The 18,004-nt window shown below is 43.4% G+C and overlaps 1 protein-coding gene across 1 annotated transcript in view; it reads right to left on the minus strand.

The window, feature by feature from the left end:
- The window catches only part of STRC (stereocilin), a 378,265-nt gene extending 361,158 nt beyond the window's left edge, over positions 1–17,107 (minus strand). The window contains exons 1-2 of the mRNA XM_085646154.1: positions 16,213–17,107; positions 2,855–2,879 (exon numbers count right to left, since the gene is read on the minus strand). Of these exons, the coding sequence (XP_085502280.1) occupies positions 2,855–2,879; positions 16,213–17,107 (920 nt within the window). The remainder of the gene's footprint in view (positions 1–2,854; positions 2,880–16,212) is intronic.
- Between the last annotated feature and the right edge of the window lie 897 nt (positions 17,108–18,004).

Consider the following 18,004-nt stretch of genomic DNA (forward strand, 5'->3'; position numbering starts at 1 on the left):
GGTGATAATAGATTCAGCGTACATTGGAAACACTTAATATTGGTGAAAAGTAGTAAATTTCAGTTAACTCCTTAGACGGTCAGGTGTATGGTTACTACCCAAACATCTGCATTCTGTTTGATTTATTCAGGCCATTTTAGAGTACTAGGAAATGTTACAAACTGTAAGGTGCCACATTCAGAGACATATGCCAAAATGACACCCTCACACCAGTCTAAGGAAACTCGAAGCCCAACTCACAGTTTCTGAATATACCTTTTACTAAAACTCAGCCTTCATTACTCTTGACAAATTCACCATCCGGTCCTGCAGGTCCATGCCCTTAGATCATTGTAAAATAATGCAACCAAGCACCCAGCTAAATACCTATTTCAAAGCATCCCTCAACAAAATCATACCTTCAAAAATCGTGCCCCCACTAATTCATTACAGTCCTCGATTACCACATTCCATCAAAAACCTCTCTGGGCTAAGTAGTCAAATACTGTACCTGTGTATAGTATTTTCATATTAGTTGATTATTTAACTGATGAGAAGTTCGCACAAGACCAGTGTATATTTGTTTTTTGACATGTGGTTTCACCAACAACAAAACATTATCTTGTGGCACTTCACAATGACCTCTAACTTCTGTAGGTCTTTTCACACAAGATAGTTAGTAAGCATTTGTTGGCAATGTTGAAACTTTTTTAGTGTTTTCACTTTGCACACGATGCAATGTCATACAATATTTTACCTGCTGTTCCGGGATTTACTTATAATACATGAAGGCAAAACTAATCTATTAAACATTTATAAGTGATTATTTTGTAGCCCTATTCTGCACTTGACTACCGTGTCCAGTTACTGCCCCCTAACCATATCAGACACACCCTTCCTCCTCAGAATCCTCAGGAAACACCTTTCTACCTGCAAACACAAAGATATCACATTCTGGCGAATGGTCAGCCAACTTCTGCCCAATTAGATGCACGGAGACAGCCTCAGCACCCATAAATGGCTCCCAGAAACTGAATCACAGCAGCAAAGCAGTTGTCTTCATCCTTCTTGACCCCAGAACCACAGATTTGCAGCAATGAGAATATCCAAGCTCGATAAAACTTCACACGCTAACACTAGCTAGTTGAATTCATTATTGTCAGTCCGAACATCTTCCACTAATTTTCACTTGTGCATAACTACACTATTTCAAAGGTTAGCACACAAAGTGATAGGCTTATACTGCTGCTCCGACAACAACGACTTCACTGGACAGCTTCAGAAACATCTATGAGCCTAAAAGACTCCAAACATGAACTGCTGTTGGTTGTCTCTGGTGGGTGGCTTGGGACCAGGCCCAATAGCAACTGTACTATCAGCATCCGGGGGGAAAACCTCATAACTTAAATAGTTAAAACCTCATGAGTAACAATCAAACAACTTTTATTGTAGAGTCCTAGAAAGACAACATCATAAAATATAACCAGTAACGCACTAAGGGCCACACGCATCAAAGTGAGCCTAAATTGTGATTTTTAAGAAATCGCAATTGCTTATGCATGTAGGAATCGCAAAAAGAAATTGCGATTCCTACAAATTCCTTAATTGCGACCCGCAAATTACGAATCGCAATTAAGGAATTGCTTCCCATTCATTCCTATGAACCTAGAGGCCCATATGAATGAATAGGAATTGCATGCGCTATTTGCGAGTACCAAATAGGTACTCGCAAATGGTGCATGCAATTTCAAGGGTGCCAAAAGGACAACCGGATGCACCCCTGAAATTGCCATGTAACCACATGTTGCGCACACACGCCCCAAGGGCATGTATATGTGCAACATGGAACTTTGAAAAATGCACTTTTGTGCATTTTTCAAAGTTTTAGCAAATTACCATCAACTTGGAATTGATGGTAATTTGCGATTCTTATCTGCGAAATCGCAATTTTATGGGGGATAATGCATTGCAATTAGGGAATCACAATTTCCCTAAATGCAATCGCAATTTAAGTAATTGCAAATTTAGTGATTACTTAAATTGCGAATTTTGCATTTGGGATGATGCATCCCAAGTGCAAAAATACTGGTTACAAAGGGGCAGATTCACAGAATCTGCCCCTTTGCGTTTGGTATTTTGGATGATGCATGTGGCTCTAAACCTCTACGACCTATAAAGGTTTTTTTCCCTTCCTTACTTGGCCACCATGGACGGTGCCACAATTGACCTTTGCTACTTTAGCCTTTTACCTACTTGTCCACATTGTGTAACAATTAGCAGCAAAACAACAAGTAGCAAAAGCTGCAGAACAGTGTACACAGAGGCACTCAAACAAAGAAGAGAACTCGCGCACCCCTGCACTGAGATACTGCACAGTATCTCCATCCTTGTTCATGGTACCTTTGAGCTTCTAACCCACAGAGCCACCTGTGGCGCAAACATCTCTGGAAATCCAAAATCAACCAATGCTCCAACTCTGAGACTGTTCCTAACGCTCATCGTTCCTCCACGTCTGGTGTATGTTAAGGAATGTATTGGTACCTGCCAGTACCAAAGGATCTATGCAAGCAACCCAGCCAGCACCTTTGCCATGCCCCATTCAGCAATCCAGGAAAGAGGTCGCCTACATGTGCTCACAGGCGTACACGTACCCTTAGTCCCCCTCTTTTGCTTTGGATTTGTTTACATCTTTATCTTATATGCCATTACAGCAGTGCATATGCATACAGACACTATACCTTTGCTGATATCACTATCCCCATAAACATGCACACCATTGTTTCTTGAGGAGCATTCTCTGAAAAACATTTTGTTATAGCCTAAAGACAACAACTCTGGCTGTCGCCTTGTATAGTTTTCGCTGTACGTTACTCACCACAAAAGCAGCTGCTGTAGGTTACCTGGGCAGCCAAAAAGAAATAAAGGCAGGTCAGCATATATTTTAGACTCTTAAATAAGTGTTACAGAAATTAGAAATATACAAGTGCATAAAGACAGACTCTTAAAAAAGGATTACAGGTGCATTCGGTGCCCTGTAGTTATCCTACTTGATAAAACCAATGGATGCTCAAAAAGAGCGAATAACATGCAACAGTGATAGGGGAGGGTGGGAGAGCTGGAGCACGATAGCCTAGACAGCAAAAAAATACACCTAATATGACCACCCACTTCCCATCATACCATAAGAGGAACTCCTAGCGAACATCACTTCCTGTAAATCACAAATCAAGAAAAAGAGAGTCGAATCAAGCAGATATGAAGGGGCGTGGTGCCTGGGAAATCAGGACTGTGATGTAGAAGACCAGGACTCAAAGTAATGAAGAATGCCGGTAAGCAACCAAGACTTTACCTCCTCGTCCGTCTTCCTTTCACAGTCCTTACTAGGCCTGGGCGAAGCACTACGCTACGCTCGCGTAGTTTGCGAAGTTCGCGCTACTTCGCGCTACGCGAACTGCACGTAGCACAGTGCGAACACGCGTAGCGTAGTGTTGCGTAGTGCTGCGGTCATTTTTTGCTTGCTCACGGTCCTCAACGTCAAGTTGGCGACCGCGAGCAAGCAAAATGACATCCTGGCGAGACTTTTTCCTTGTTCGCGATCGCGAGCATGGAAAATAAACCTCCCGGCGAGATTCCCAACGCGAGAAGGTCAGGTTTCTCATTGCGAGGGGTCGCGTATGCTCGCGACCGCTCGCGATGAGAAACTACCAGTTCGCGTTGAGAAAGCTGCAGCTCGAGTAAAAATCTACTCGAGCAGCAGAAAACTACAGCTCGCACTGTGCAAGATGCCATTTTCAATGATTGCACAGTGCCGGTTGCTTGTCCGCACTGTGCAATCATTGAAAACAACATCTTGCACAGTGCGAACATGTTACTTCGCAGTTCGCGAAGTGCTACGCGTAGCTCGCGTAGTGCGAACTTCACTTTGCGTAGCTTCGCGAAGTGCTACTTCGCGAACTACGCCCACCCTTAGAAGTGGGAACTTTGAGTTTGATTCTATGTATAATACAAAACGTAATTGCAGCTCAAACAGAAATTTTAATGTGTGAAAATAAAAAATGCATTAAAAATCATGCACTGCTGTCAAAACATGCAAACAAAATCTGGTAAAGATGTACTTCCAAGTTGTAATTGGTTATGCAGAATGAAGGTACGTGGAGATGATCGAGAGGCTGCACAACAAATGTCTCTGATAGAGGCAACTTTAAAAACTTCCCATGAAGTTGAAACACCTCTTGTGGATCTGCCTTGCACAAATGCGATGGTAGTTCTTGGCCTGCAGTGTCATAGGATTTTGATATGGCTAACTCGTTCCATCTTGATATTGTAAAGGATGAAGGGCGCATCCCTGTGCCAGACAACCTATGAGTAACAATAAAAAGAGTCAGCTTTACGAAAGGAGGAGGTTCTAGATAAATAGCTAGAAAGTGCTCTGTGGAGATCTAGAGTATGAAGAGTAGATCCTGAAACTGGGTCCGAACAAAAAACAGGTAGGCCTATATCGTCTGAGCAGGGAAACATAGTGGGGACCTTAGGGAGAAACGAAGGACTCAATCTCAAACCCAATCTGTCTTAAAAGAAAATTAATGAATGGGGAAAAAGAAAGCAATGCTCCAATTTCGCCTATTCCTCTACCTGAACAGATGGCAACTAAAAAAACAACTTTGGCCTATAGATAGTTATGGTCACTCGTTATAAGGTGTTCAAATGGGGAACCTTGCAGAGACATGAGGGCCAAAGTAGGTCCCAAGGCAGGATGGGAGAATGAATTACCGGGCCTCTAAGAAACAAACCTTTAAGTAGACAAGACGCCAAGTTAGAAATAGTCATCACTTCGGACCTCCTCAAAGCGTGAATCACTGTCCGCTTGCCTCTGAGTGTCAAAACCAAGAGACCCAGCAAGAAGGGGAACAAAGCTTTGGTACCACAGGAAGCCTCAAAATTCCTCCAGAGTCTAGCATAAGACTTAAGAGTCAAAGGGCATCTAGACCGCTAGAAATTTTCTGCCACTTCACGAGAGCAAACCTGAGTCATTAGTCTGAACTTCTCAAATGCCAAACCACTAGACTGAGGCATTTCATCACCAAGTGGGAGAGATGGGGATGGCGTAGATGAGATGGAATTAGGGGAAATTGCCAGCTGAGTTGAAGTGACAACTGTAAAAGGAGAGGATACAAAGGCCGTCAGGTCCATGCAGATACCACTCTGAGTACTTTTGCTTGATCATTGTGGATATTCCTGAGAACCTTCAGAAGAAACAGTGGAAATGGAGGGAAACAATATGGGAGACCGGATGACCAGGGATCGAGAAGGCATTCGTTGCCCAAGTCTTCCTCAATGGAATGGGAGAGCACAAAACTGGAAGAACAGCAGTCCCTCATGTCATGAAAAGGTCGATTCACTAAGTCCCGAACATCCTTACAATCTGATTGAAGAGGTGAGACCTGAGGCAGAGAGACAAGGATGTTGGAAACTGGCAACTGAGAAGATTGGCAGGCCCATTCTTCTTCCACAGAAGGTATATCGCCATGAGAGAATGGAGAATACTCTCTGTCCTCAGGCAGATCTTTCGAGAAAGGAGAGTCAGGCTCTGAGAACCCATCCCCACCAGATGATTGATATACAGCTGTACAACCTAGTTCTCCATTTGTACACAAACAACATGAGATTGGATTAGAAGGTAGAAGAAAAGAATAGCCCTGTGTACCGCCTCCAATTCTCCTCAGTTGGAGGATTGGGATGCTTGATAAAAGCACAACTTCCTGTCAGCTGAATGATTTCTGAATACTGTACTCCACCCCTTCTTGCTGGCATCCATTGACAAGGTCAAAAAAGGAGGAGAATTCAGATTCTCCAAGTTTGTGAAGAGAGAATCTCGATTTCATTAAATACACAGAGCCCAGCGTTATGCATATATCTTTCATTGCCAGCTCCTTGCAGCAATTTAACGTAAAACATAACCAAACACAAAATTCCTTAACTAAAATGTCACTGTAGCCTATTTAACTCTTTAAACAGCAGCCATTTTCCTCTTTTAAGCTGCTCCATTTCCATAACTTGAATCATCTTGAAAACTAACGATCAAAAATGTCGCTCCAATTTCTTTTTCCTTATTGTGCATCTAAAAAAAAAATATAGGAAAAATATATACTGTTCTTCAGAGCAAATTTCCCATCTTTTGTCAATTATGACATAGTATACCTACCATGCCTCCATACTTATCTTACCTGGGAGGGAGGGATAATGCTAGCCTCTGTGTCTTTAATGAAATTAAGATTCTCTCTTCACAAACTTGGAGAGTATACATTTCTTGTCAAGACCGGAGGCTAGTGTTATGCATGTTTGAAACGCCACATATGACACATGTTCCATTGGCTTTCAATAAAACCTGGCAAACACATATGCATTAGACTATTTATGCTACCTTCAAGACCTCTTCCAAATGTCCACCTGCTGCAAAAACCGCTTGAAGTCACTCCTCTTACTGAATGCGCCCCAAATTTCTGCAAATCAACTCCTGCTTCAAGCTCCTCACCCAAAGAGCTATTGTTGCAGCATTTACATCTCTTCTGTACTCTTCCATTCTACTCTCATACTCCTTCAAACATCTAATCACACATAATTTAGGATAGTCATCAAATTTTGGGCAAAAAAATATAAGAAGTCATAATCTTTGTCCATCTTGTAATCTGAAATATTACTTCATCTGGATTTAAAAATCTATGACCTATCGCCAAAGCTCTTACATCTGAAACCCTCCTGAAAGAGATTAATCACAACAAAGTTGCCACCATACCAGACAACTGTTGCAAAGATAAATACTTATTCACTGTCCAACTCTCAAACAATTGAAAAAGCAAATTCACATCCCACAGACATGTGTACCCAGACCTAGGAGGTCTCTGTGGCTTAATCCCTTTGATTGCTCTACAAATTAGAAGATCTCTTCCTATTGAACAACCTCCTACAAGAGCATGACCCGCTGCAGCTGCAGACAAGTTATAGTCATAGAACTCAAACCTCTTTTAAAAAATAAGGATAAAAAACTAGAAAGCTCTTTGGCAGACGCCTCCATGGGTTCCAAATCACTCACCATGCACCAACACATACATTTCTTCCATGCACCAACATATCGCTTCCTAGTGCCCAAGATTCTCTGAGTAACTCCTGAGCCGGTTGTGAAAGTCCTGCAAATTGATTTCCTCCCCTGAAATCTTCCAACCAAGAAGGCTCAATGCCCCTTCCACAACCAATGGATGCAACTCTTATTCTGGCCATAAAAGTACTTCTTTTGAATCTGGAATCATTCCTCCACCGCTAATTCCAACAACCCTGAAAACCAATGTTAAACTGCCCAAAAAGGAGTCATCATAACTACCTGATATTCCTGCTTTCTGACAACCAACAATACCTTCTGTATCATTCAAATGGAGGAAAAGCATACCCCGGTACTACCTTACAATACTGTTGAAAAGCATCCACCTCCTCTGTTTGAGGATCAGGTCTCCAACTATAATAACAGGTTAACTGGTAAGTTAGGTAAGTCAGCCTTGACGCAAACAAACTCACCTCTAAGGGACCCCATATTTGTTGTATTCTCTGGAAGATATGGACATCAGCTTCCAGTAGCTGTAATCCTTGAGATAGCTCGAATTCCAACCTGATACTATCTAGACCTGGAAAATACTCTGTTTTTAACCCTATTATCTATTCTAGACAAAAATTCAAAATCTTCTTCGCAATCTGCATCAGTTTCCTCGACCAGCTTCCTCCTAATCAGTTTATATACTGAACTGCCGATACATTGTCCATCTTTAGTAAAACATTGCAGTATTTCAATACCTTCCCAAAACTTTGTAAAGCAAAAAGCCCTGCTCTCATCTCCAATCCAATTATCTGTTCTGAACACTCTTGCCAAGACCATCTTCCGCCAGTCTCCTGATGATCCAGACAAGCCCCCAACCAAAAAGGCTTGCACCTGTTTCCAGGACATAATCTGGGTACACCCCAAATATTGCACGGCTATTCCTGGCATTCAGTTTATCTAACCACCATATCAGTTCCTCCCATGCTTCCTCTGAAAGATGAGTCTGGTCCCCGTACCACAATCCTTTCCTCAATCTTTCTGCCTTTAGTCTTTGCAAGGCCCTGTAATGCAACAGTCCTTGAAAAAACGCCTGAATTGGAATGAAAACAACCCTATCACTCTAGCCAAAGCTCCCACATTTATAGACTGTCTTTTTAGAATACTCCTTTCTTCGGTCTTTATCTTTACCACCTTCTTCTCTGGAACACTCAATGACACTGTGTTCACCTGAAACCCTCAAAATTCCAAACTATGACTTGATTCTAATACCAACTTCTCTTTGTTGCTCAAAAATCCCAGAGATTCCAGCAACTATTACCAAATGAAGTTGCTCTCTTAATTCCTCCTGACTCTGAGACATTATTAAAAATCATCTAGATACATTATCATCCACATCCCTCTTTCCCTGAGAAGCGCCACTACCTGTCTCAACACCATTGTAAAACACCAAGGTGCTGATGCCAGCCCATAACTAAGGCAGGTAAACTGATACAGGTCTCCTAACCACCTGAATTGAAGAAATGTGCGATCTCCTTCGTCACTGGAATTGTAAAATAGACATCTTTCAAGTCCAATTTTACTAACCAACCGTTCCTCTGCAAAATGCCCCTTAATAGATGGATGCCCTCTATCTTGAAAGTCTGTAGACCTAGAACCAATTCAGTTCCCTCAAATTTATTACGGGCCACCAGCCCTTGTGCTTCTTTTTGACCAAAAATATTGTACTTATAAAAGCTCCTTTCTTTAACATTTGCTGCACCTCTGTCATAACCAAACCCTGTAAGTCTTCCTGAAAAGTCATCTGTCTTAGCTTCTTTAGCTGTACTGGTTTCTCCCTGAACTCTTTATCCCTGTACCGTGAGTAACACCCATAAATCCTTTGTTAATATTCCAATTTCTCACATACCTTAACCATCCCCATAACCCCCTGGGGAAAAACTAAATCTGTCCTCATACTTACCCTGAAATTCTTAGCTAAACTGCGCCCTTCCTTTGGCCTGTCACATTCTGCCTGTTCTTCCTCTTTGAGGATAAAATACTGTTGCGGATTGGAATCCGCTGAAGGCACTACAACCTTATGATTGGTAGTGGGACCTTGCAAATGATCGGCCAGGGAAACGCTCCCTTGCCCTAGCCCAATTAAAAACACGACCCCCAAACACTCTCCTCAGGGAGGATTGAGCCTTATCCAGGCTGGTGAAAGTGGATACATATTTACCCACTCCCTTCACAGAACCTTCTCCAAATACCCTTTAGGGTCCTCTGTTTATTCTTTTTTGCACAATCCAACAAACTACGGCTTATTCTCATCAGAATTGCTTTCTGTCTTTCTGCCATTAAAGCAGCATTGGAGTTTCCTAAGAAACAAACTGCTCTTTGCGACCAACCACGTAACAAACCATTAACCACCTGTACTGATTTCATCCTTGCCTCCTCAGCCATGTTCAGGATTCTGGCTAATGGTCCCATTATATCTAATAATCTATCCTGGCACTGCTCCAGTGCCTTTTACAGATCTTATCTGGGGTCATGCCCCATCCTAAATAAGAAACTGATGATGTGAGGATCTACATCAGGTGTCGCACAAGCTATGTCCTCAACAACTGGGTGAGAGCACTCAGCTCTCATCACAGCCCTAGCTTCTTTCTCTAATGGTCTCTTTACCCATAGTTTGATTAAATCTGCCAAATGTGGTAGTGGCTACCAATCTGCACTTCTTGGATGTCTAATCATCTCTGGGCTAAACATGTCTTTCCCATCCGGGTCCTTAACAATCCCTCTTGCTTTCTGTTGGACCTGGCATCATTGGCGTGGGATTCCCCTGCATTTTTGCCTTTCAACCTCCTGTGTTTTTGCTGTGTGTTTGACTTCGTTTTGCTGGTCTAGATGCTTTGGGCCCCTTTGCTACTGCTGTTCAGTGCCAAAGGGCAAGTTCTCCCTCTGTAAATTGGTATGATAAATTAGTGTTTTCATGATTGGCTTATTTGGTTTACTGTTAAGCCCCTAGTACAGTGCACTCGGTGTGCCCAGGGCCTGTAAACCAAATGTTGCTAGTGGGATTGCAGCACTGAGTGTGCCAACCACACAAGCAGCTTTGCAACAGAGTCTCAGGCCTGCCATCGCAGTGCCTGTGTGCAGTCTAGTACTGCCATGTCATCCTAGAAAGTGCACCCACTAGCCAGGCCCTAACCTTCCCTTTTCTTACATGTGAGGCACCCCTAAGGTAGGCCCAAGGTACCCCTGTGGGCGGGGTGCAGTGTAGGTTAGAGGTACATGTGGCATGCCCTGATAGTGAAATACTGCCAATTTAATTTTTCACTATTGAAAGGCTATCTGTCCCATTGAATAGAATGGGGCGTTTGCTTATAACAGCTTATAAGCATAACTGCCGAAAGAACAAGATAGGAATATGGAGTTTGGCATGCCTGAACCCAGAATATAAAGACGCATCTTTTAGTGAGGGTGATTTTTACATTCTGTGTTTAAAAATACCACTTTTAGAAAGTAGATATTTTCTTGCTTAGCCATCCAGTGTGCCTCTGCTAAGTTTGTGTATTGACTGTCTTACTTGGGAGTGACAGGGACTGGGGATGTGCTTTCTGTTCAGACAGACACTTGGGGGGGGGGGGGTTAGGTGTGTCCTGCCTTTCCATGGTGAGTCAGGGCTGGGCTGAATAGACCTGGGCTGCTTTCAGAGTAGGGGGAGGAGATTTATTTCACACCTGCATGGGCCTGGTCTGCCTTGGACAATGCTGTCTCCACCTCCTGCCAGGAAGCTGCTACGGAGAGGACAGAACCGGTTCTGGCTGGGTAAAGACACTCTCTGCCTCCAGAGAACAAAGCATTTTGTACCATAAAGAGTGGGGCCCAGACCCCTGAATTGTAGATGACTTCTGGGAATCAAGAGGAACCTTTGCCAAGGAGAAGAGCTGGAAAAACTGAGGAGAAGTACTGCCCCTCTGTTGTGTGCTGTCTGGGGTTGGCCTGCAGTGGCTGTTTCTTACCAAGGTAAGGACAAGGACTTTGCTGTCTGCTGTGTCCCCTGCTTGCAGTAGAGTTTGCCTCCAGTTTTTGAAGTCTCAGGGATACAAAGACTTCACCCCCAGCTCCATAGAACTTCCTTGCTGGGAGTTCTGACCTGCCAAGAGGTGCCTGCTGCTGTTCTGGGCCTCTGGAGGTTGTTCCTGCTGTTGGGAGCTGGAAAAGCAACGCAACTAAGAGAAGCGCGATGCATCTGCACCTCTTTCTGACACATCATCAGAGAAACCGACGCAGTGCCTGTCCGCGGCTCAAGAAATTGCCTCATCGGGTTCACTGCTCTACGGAGTCCGAGATCACTGTGCTGATTCCGACGCAGGCCTGGCTGCAAGAACCTATGCATCCCTGATTCTCACGCATCACATCCGGGCACCACGCCTGCAAGAACGCTGGGGCCCCAGTAAGTAACCGATGCATCACCTCCCCACACAGTAAGAAAACAATGCATCACCTTCCCTTCAGTAAGGAACCGACGCATCACTGCCCCTGCGAGGCAGCAAAGCACCGACGCATCACCTCCCCTAAAGTAAGGAACCAATGCATCACCTTCCCTGGTCTTAAGGAACTGACGCATCGCCTTCCCTGTGACAGTTTTTACTTATGCGCGTGACGAATCCAAGGTACTTTGTATGAAAAGTGTTGCATCTGCAATTTGCTTTGAACAGAGCTATTTCTACCATTGGAAAGTCATATTCTTAATACTGTATTGTGGATTTGTGTCGTTTTAGTCTTGTTTGGTTTAGATAAAGTTTACTTATTTTTCTAAACTGGTGTGGTGTCCATTTGCAGTGTTTTCACTGTAATACTGTACCATTTCCTTCTTATGTCTCACCTTATTCACTCATTTTATCTAACCTACACTAATACCAACCTAATACTGCTTTTATTTCCTGATTTAAGTAAATCTGTTTTTTTAAATGTCTGATTACTGTCCAAACGATGTCGCTATTCCAAAAACTTTTCTGCTCTGTCAAAAAGCGCCAAGAGTAATTCTTGTCAGCAGTTTTGACGGTTTGCCAATCCTACAGTACATATTGTCTTTACTAAAATGGCATTTTATGCCTCTTTAGATGCTGATACTATTGATGACCTTTCTTCAATATGGCCACCAACGTTACGCCATCACACACACATGCACGATGATGTCACAAGCAACCCCTACGGAAACCTCTGAAGAACAACTACGCTCTCTGAGGTTCCGTCATCTTAATCTGGACGAGGCCCTTTTTTCGCTTGCCTTGGGCACGTGTACTCACAGTGCGAGTGCAAGGAATGCCTCGCAATGTTGGCATTACCCCGCTCGAGCAGAAAAAGCTTCCCCCGAGGCATTTCCTTTTTTCTTTTTTTAAAGACAAATCCCTTATACCGCTCTAACGTTTGCCTAATCCAACATTCAAACCCATAAATTGGGTTCTTTACACTCTACAAACTTACTATATGTAAAACAAGCAACATATATAAACTTTTAAACATCAAAACATCTATATACCATTAAACATCTTTAAAACACCATACATAAAAACCCATACTCTTAAAACTAAATATGACAGTCAGTGGCTGTGGCCTATTTCATATAACATCCACACACAATACTTATCAGTCAAGGAGCAGCAAATAAAAGAGGAAGATGGCTGCTATATAGAGAGATATATAGGCTACATTGACATTCTAGTTCTGGAATTTTGCGTTTGGTTATGTTTTACTTTAAAGTGCTGTAAGGAGCTAGCAATGGCATGAAATTCAGGCTGTACCCCTTATCCATATTGAGAGGATTCAGTTACAAAAGGAGCTGATGTCTGATCTCCTCTTTCACTAGAATTAGAGTCTTGTATTCCCCTGATGCAAATTTCCAAAACTGAAGAAGATGGGGATAAAGGTACAGTCGAATCCAAGGGAGGCGGCTTAACGTTGAGGCCATGTTCCCTTGACTCCTGAGCCAGGTGAGTGCTGAAGTGTGCGACCTATCCAGAAGTGATGAAAAATGTCTAGATTCTTGTATGAGCACAACCTGGCCCAAAACTGTCTGGAATAAAGCTCCTATAAATTTCAGGGTTTGAGTTAGGCCAAACATTTCTTTTTTTCATAGTCAGGAAAAATCTATGTTCCTGAAAAGCATTGCAGACTCTTTGATATGAACCTCTACCTTTGGAAGCGAGGAAGATGAAATTAACAAATCATCTAAATATGGGAAGGGCTGAATGACTTCAATATGGAGTATACCAACCAAAGGAGCCAGAGGTTTTTATGAAGATCTTGAGAACTGTTGAGAGTCCAGAGGGTAAAACCCTGAACTGGTAGTGGTCACCAGCAACTGAAAACCAGAGAAACCATTGGGTACGGATCGGGTGGGAACGTGAATGTTTGCATCCTCAAGGCCATAGAACACAGGAAGTCTCCTTGATTGATTAAGCAAAAAATGGTCTGGAGAGAAACTATTTTGAAAGTCTGATGAGGAATGTATATGTTGAGTCCTTTCAGGTTGAGGACTGGCTGAAATTGTTCTCATTGTTTATGGACCAGGAAGAGTATTGAACAGAACCCCAGAAATCTTTATTGCGTAGGAACCAGGTGCAATAGCTTTTTTAGACAAAAGAGGTTGAAATCCTAGATGCAGCACTTGTTGACATATAGGACATCGAGGAAGGTGTCTGATGAAAATGCTGCAATGGTTGAGAAAGAAAAAGAACCTGATATCCCACAGAGACTACCTCCAGTGCCTAGGCATCTGAATTGGTTGCCTGCCACATATCTTTGAAATGCAGGAGTCTGCCCTCGACTGGAAAGTCCTGTATATAATCAAGCCTTAACTGGAGGATGGGGGTTTGGGGCTCTGAGAGGCAATTGGAACCGGGAATTGTCAGATTTGTCATGACACCTGGTAGGAGGGGTCGGATTACCCTTTGATGTGGATTGCCCTTCAAAAACTCTTTCATATCCAAATCCACAACCTCTGCCAAAAGATCTAGAAGGAACCATAAGTTTCTAGTTTTCCACAGATCTTTTCCAATTTTTGCCTGGACATCTTGAAACCTGTAAAAGGGAGTTTCATCAGTACTGCTTTTTGCGCAGTGTTAGCTTTTAAGGATCTCATCCAGATGTGGCGACAAGCTGCTATGGTTGCCACGGATGATGCAGCTAATAGGGAGGTCATCTTCAGATATTACAGTGCCCTGCGTTGCCAAACCAGCCATTAAATTATCCACTTTGACAAAGAAATATTCACACAGGTAGCTTTTGGTTAGGAACGAGGAAAAGATAGCTTTTCAAGATCCTTCAATTCATGGAAAATAATTTTTCAAATTGCTCCATTAAGAAAGAGACCCAGGTTCCCATTGGTGATATTGCAACAGAACATCTTCCTTTGGATGGGGCAGAGGTTCTTAAAACCCCAGATTCTCCCTGAAGTGCTCTAATTCTTCAGTCAGATTTGTTCCCTCGACAAAATGCCTCCTCTCATCATCATCAGGATCAGCAACAGAATCATCCATCTCAAGTCTGGACTTTAGGAGGTAGAGTAGCCTTCCTGGCCTTCAGTGCCATGTCATGCTATGCCACATCTGGGAAGGGCCAGCAGCCATTTGGAAGGAAGCAGATGGTGGAGCGTCTCTAACACATTCCCCTTCCATGGTGAAGCATGTTCCTTCATGAACACTGCTTCCTGCTTCCTTCCCGTTTCGATGGGAACGACGTCCTGTAACTCGCGAGAAGACGAGAGGCCTGCAAAGCAGAATTAGGGTGAATTAAAAATGCCCATTCAAAGAGTGAGCCGCAATAAAGTAAAACGACCCCTACACAACTGCAAAATACAGCAGGGCTCTCTACGTTAAGAAGACCACACAGTAAGTCCACAACAAAGCATACTTGGAACCGACAGCTCAGCAGTCGGAATGATCAATACCTGTGAAGAAGACCACTAGAACAGGCCTAACATTGGGAGAAAATGAAAAGTATATTATCAAAACAAAATTACCTTACCTCTGCTGGCTGAGGCTACACATAGTGTGAACACAGCATTAAAAAAACAGGTAGTAATGTTGCTAGGAATTCCTCTTATGGTATGATGGGAAGTGGACGGCCATATTGGGTTTATTTTTTCTTGGCTAGTCTATCAATGTCTGTGAGATGGAATATCTTTCACCAATTAAGGACTGTGAGAGGAAGACTGACGAAAAGGTAATGAGGAAGACTGTGAGAAACTATTATATGTGAATTAAAAAAATGAGTGAGATAGAGAATGAGGAGTGACTGGATGACTGGATGAGTGAATGAGAAAGAAAGAGAGGGGTGATGAGAGTAAATAACATAACGTCAGAGTGTGTTAATGAATGAGCAGTACAGAGTTAATGAATAGGTATGTGTAAGTAAGCAACAGAGAAAAATGAGTATCATCAGCAGAACTTCACTGTGGTTCACGTCTGGCACTTGAATGTTGCCGTAAAGCATGTGTAGAAGGAGTAAATGGCATGCTGAACATCAGCAGATTTTGAGTGTGGGGAGGAACAGTGCACCTGGCATCAAACTTGTGACAATCTGGGTGGGTATGCAGCTTATAGGAGTATGTACTCTCCTGCATGCCTTTACGATTGAAGGGTAGACAGTTGAACCGGGTTACATGCGCATCATGTACACAGAAATAGCATTTGTGAACTTGGACATGTTGGTGTTTGCACAAACAGCACGATTTTGGATGAATGGTTTATCTGACAAGAAGACTACATGCAATGAGTGCTTAATTTCAGCAGGTGGTTGCAGGTGTGGCCCAGCAGCACTCATTTTTGGGGACCATCACTTATTTCTTTTCATCATCCTTTGACCCAGAGAAAGAGAGGGAAAACATACAAGGGGGAAAGAATGAGGAAGAGAAAGATGGAAAATTGTGACAAAGAAAAAAGCAGGAACCTGCAAGAGTGTGATAAAGAGGCAGAGATTGTCTGATGGTGTGTTAAGGAGGGAGGAGATGGAACTGAGATTACGAGGTCTTGGTATTCATCAGCTGACATTCAGTAGCGATGGCTAAGCAAAAGTTAGAGCCCTGGCACTCATTGTTTTACAAATTAAGTACTGCAGCCAATAATTCTTTGTAGTCATGTCGTGCAGTAGTAAGATCTTACCTGCAGAGCACTTCCCCTCCTGGTCTGACTTGGGGACGCCAATAACAGATGAGACCCTGTTCACCAGAGAGCCTGTCATGCGGGAGACCTTCTTATTTACGTTTCCATAAACGGACCTGCCAACTCGCCTCAAAAGGTTTTGTCGGAGCTCCTCCAGGCCTTCCCAGAGTGTGTCATCTGACCCCATAGCTGATCCCACCGCCTGAACTCTCTTTCCTCTCTCGTTGGAGCGGTAGATGATTTGAAGAAGATTCTGCATCTCATGGTTTTGTGCTGAGGGATACTGGGTCACGTTTGAGCGTTTTTCCCGAACGACTCTTGGTAGCAAATTGAAAGGCCTCAGCCGTCCTTGGTCCACAGTTGAGCTCCCCGACTGCACATGGACCACTGGCTTCCAGTTTGTCCCTTCAAAGAGCTCCAGTAGTTGCTGAAGCCATTCTGTACTGAACCCGCAATGACTGCGACCCATCAGAGAGCACAAGACCCCCTGGATGGTGTCGCTGGCTTGGCCAAGTGTGCCACTGATTAAAGCTTGGAAAAGTGTGTCCATCAAGCCATTGAGTATCTCCCAGTTATCCCTCAAGAAAGTGACAGCAGTTTGATCCTTGCTGAACAGTCTGAGGAGACCTTGTACAAAACTGAGCAGGCTGTCCCAGTTCCTGCTCCCTCTCAATGACACCAGGAAGTCCTTAAGCCGCAGTGCAGGGGTAGGCCTTGGTTTCTCTACAGGCACTGGGAAAAAGGGCTGCAGAATGTTTTCCCAAGAGTCCCCTAAATGCTCCCGGGACTCCTGGTTCTGTAAGAGGATGGAAATGTTCTGTAGAAATTCTGACAGTCTATTCTGGTTTACTTTGCTTTTCTGAACAGTAGGTAAGGATGACTTCTTTTCATTCATGATCCTCATGGATTCCAATCCAAGTGCCACTTTCTGGAGCAGGCTCTGCACAGTCTGCTGATTCTCTGTGTGCTGTTTAATATTAGGCAAGACAGAACCAGTGTAAAACTGCTCCAGTTTTGATTTCCAGCGTGAAGTAATCTTTTGGAATCGGTTTTGGTTCACATCGGCGCTGTCACCTGTAAGGAACCAACACAATAGTTGAATTGCCACATTGTCAAAATATGGTTCAAATCCTGATAGGATGTGAGAAGCTGATCAATTCAATCTTGGGAATTGCACCCTATTTGCTGCACTCGCACCTTTATGCTTACATAGACTATAACAATCGCTAGTAGCGTAAATCTATGGCCCACTGGGGAAAGGCGGGCATGCTCAGCAAATCGGCTTCACCTCACAGACATATTTCATTTATATATCCCTCAGCAGCGGTCCATGCAGGTAAGAGAGGTGGGGCGGTGGGGCCGGGTAAGGGGGGATTTGGAGGGATGATGACGAGGGAAAATTAAATTAATAATTAATTTTCCCTCAGCATCGTCCCTCCAAATCCCCGCTTACCCGGCCCCACCGCCACACCGCTGTTACCTGCACTGACCGCGGCTGATATCCCTGCGTCCAAGCTACTTGCCACACAAAGCCGTGGGATCAATTCACTTTAAGAGACTGGGCAGGAAGACAGCCTCCTTTCTTAAATCTGTTTTCAAAGGCTTGGTCAAGAGGGTTTATGCTTTTTAGTGAAGATGATGATGGCACCATGTGCACGTTTTATGCATTTTAATGCATTTTATTGTGAACTGTATTGCAACGGTTTCAACAATCAAGCAATAAAGATTAACTTACTTTCTTTCAATATTTAAAGGAGCAGAAAATACACCAACGGCATGGGAATGACATTTC

The sequence above is a fragment of the Triturus cristatus genome, chromosome 3_1, assembly GCF_964204655.1.
Source record: "Triturus cristatus chromosome 3_1, aTriCri1.1, whole genome shotgun sequence".
In the NCBI taxonomy this organism is placed as follows: Eukaryota; Metazoa; Chordata; class Amphibia; order Caudata; family Salamandridae; genus Triturus; species Triturus cristatus.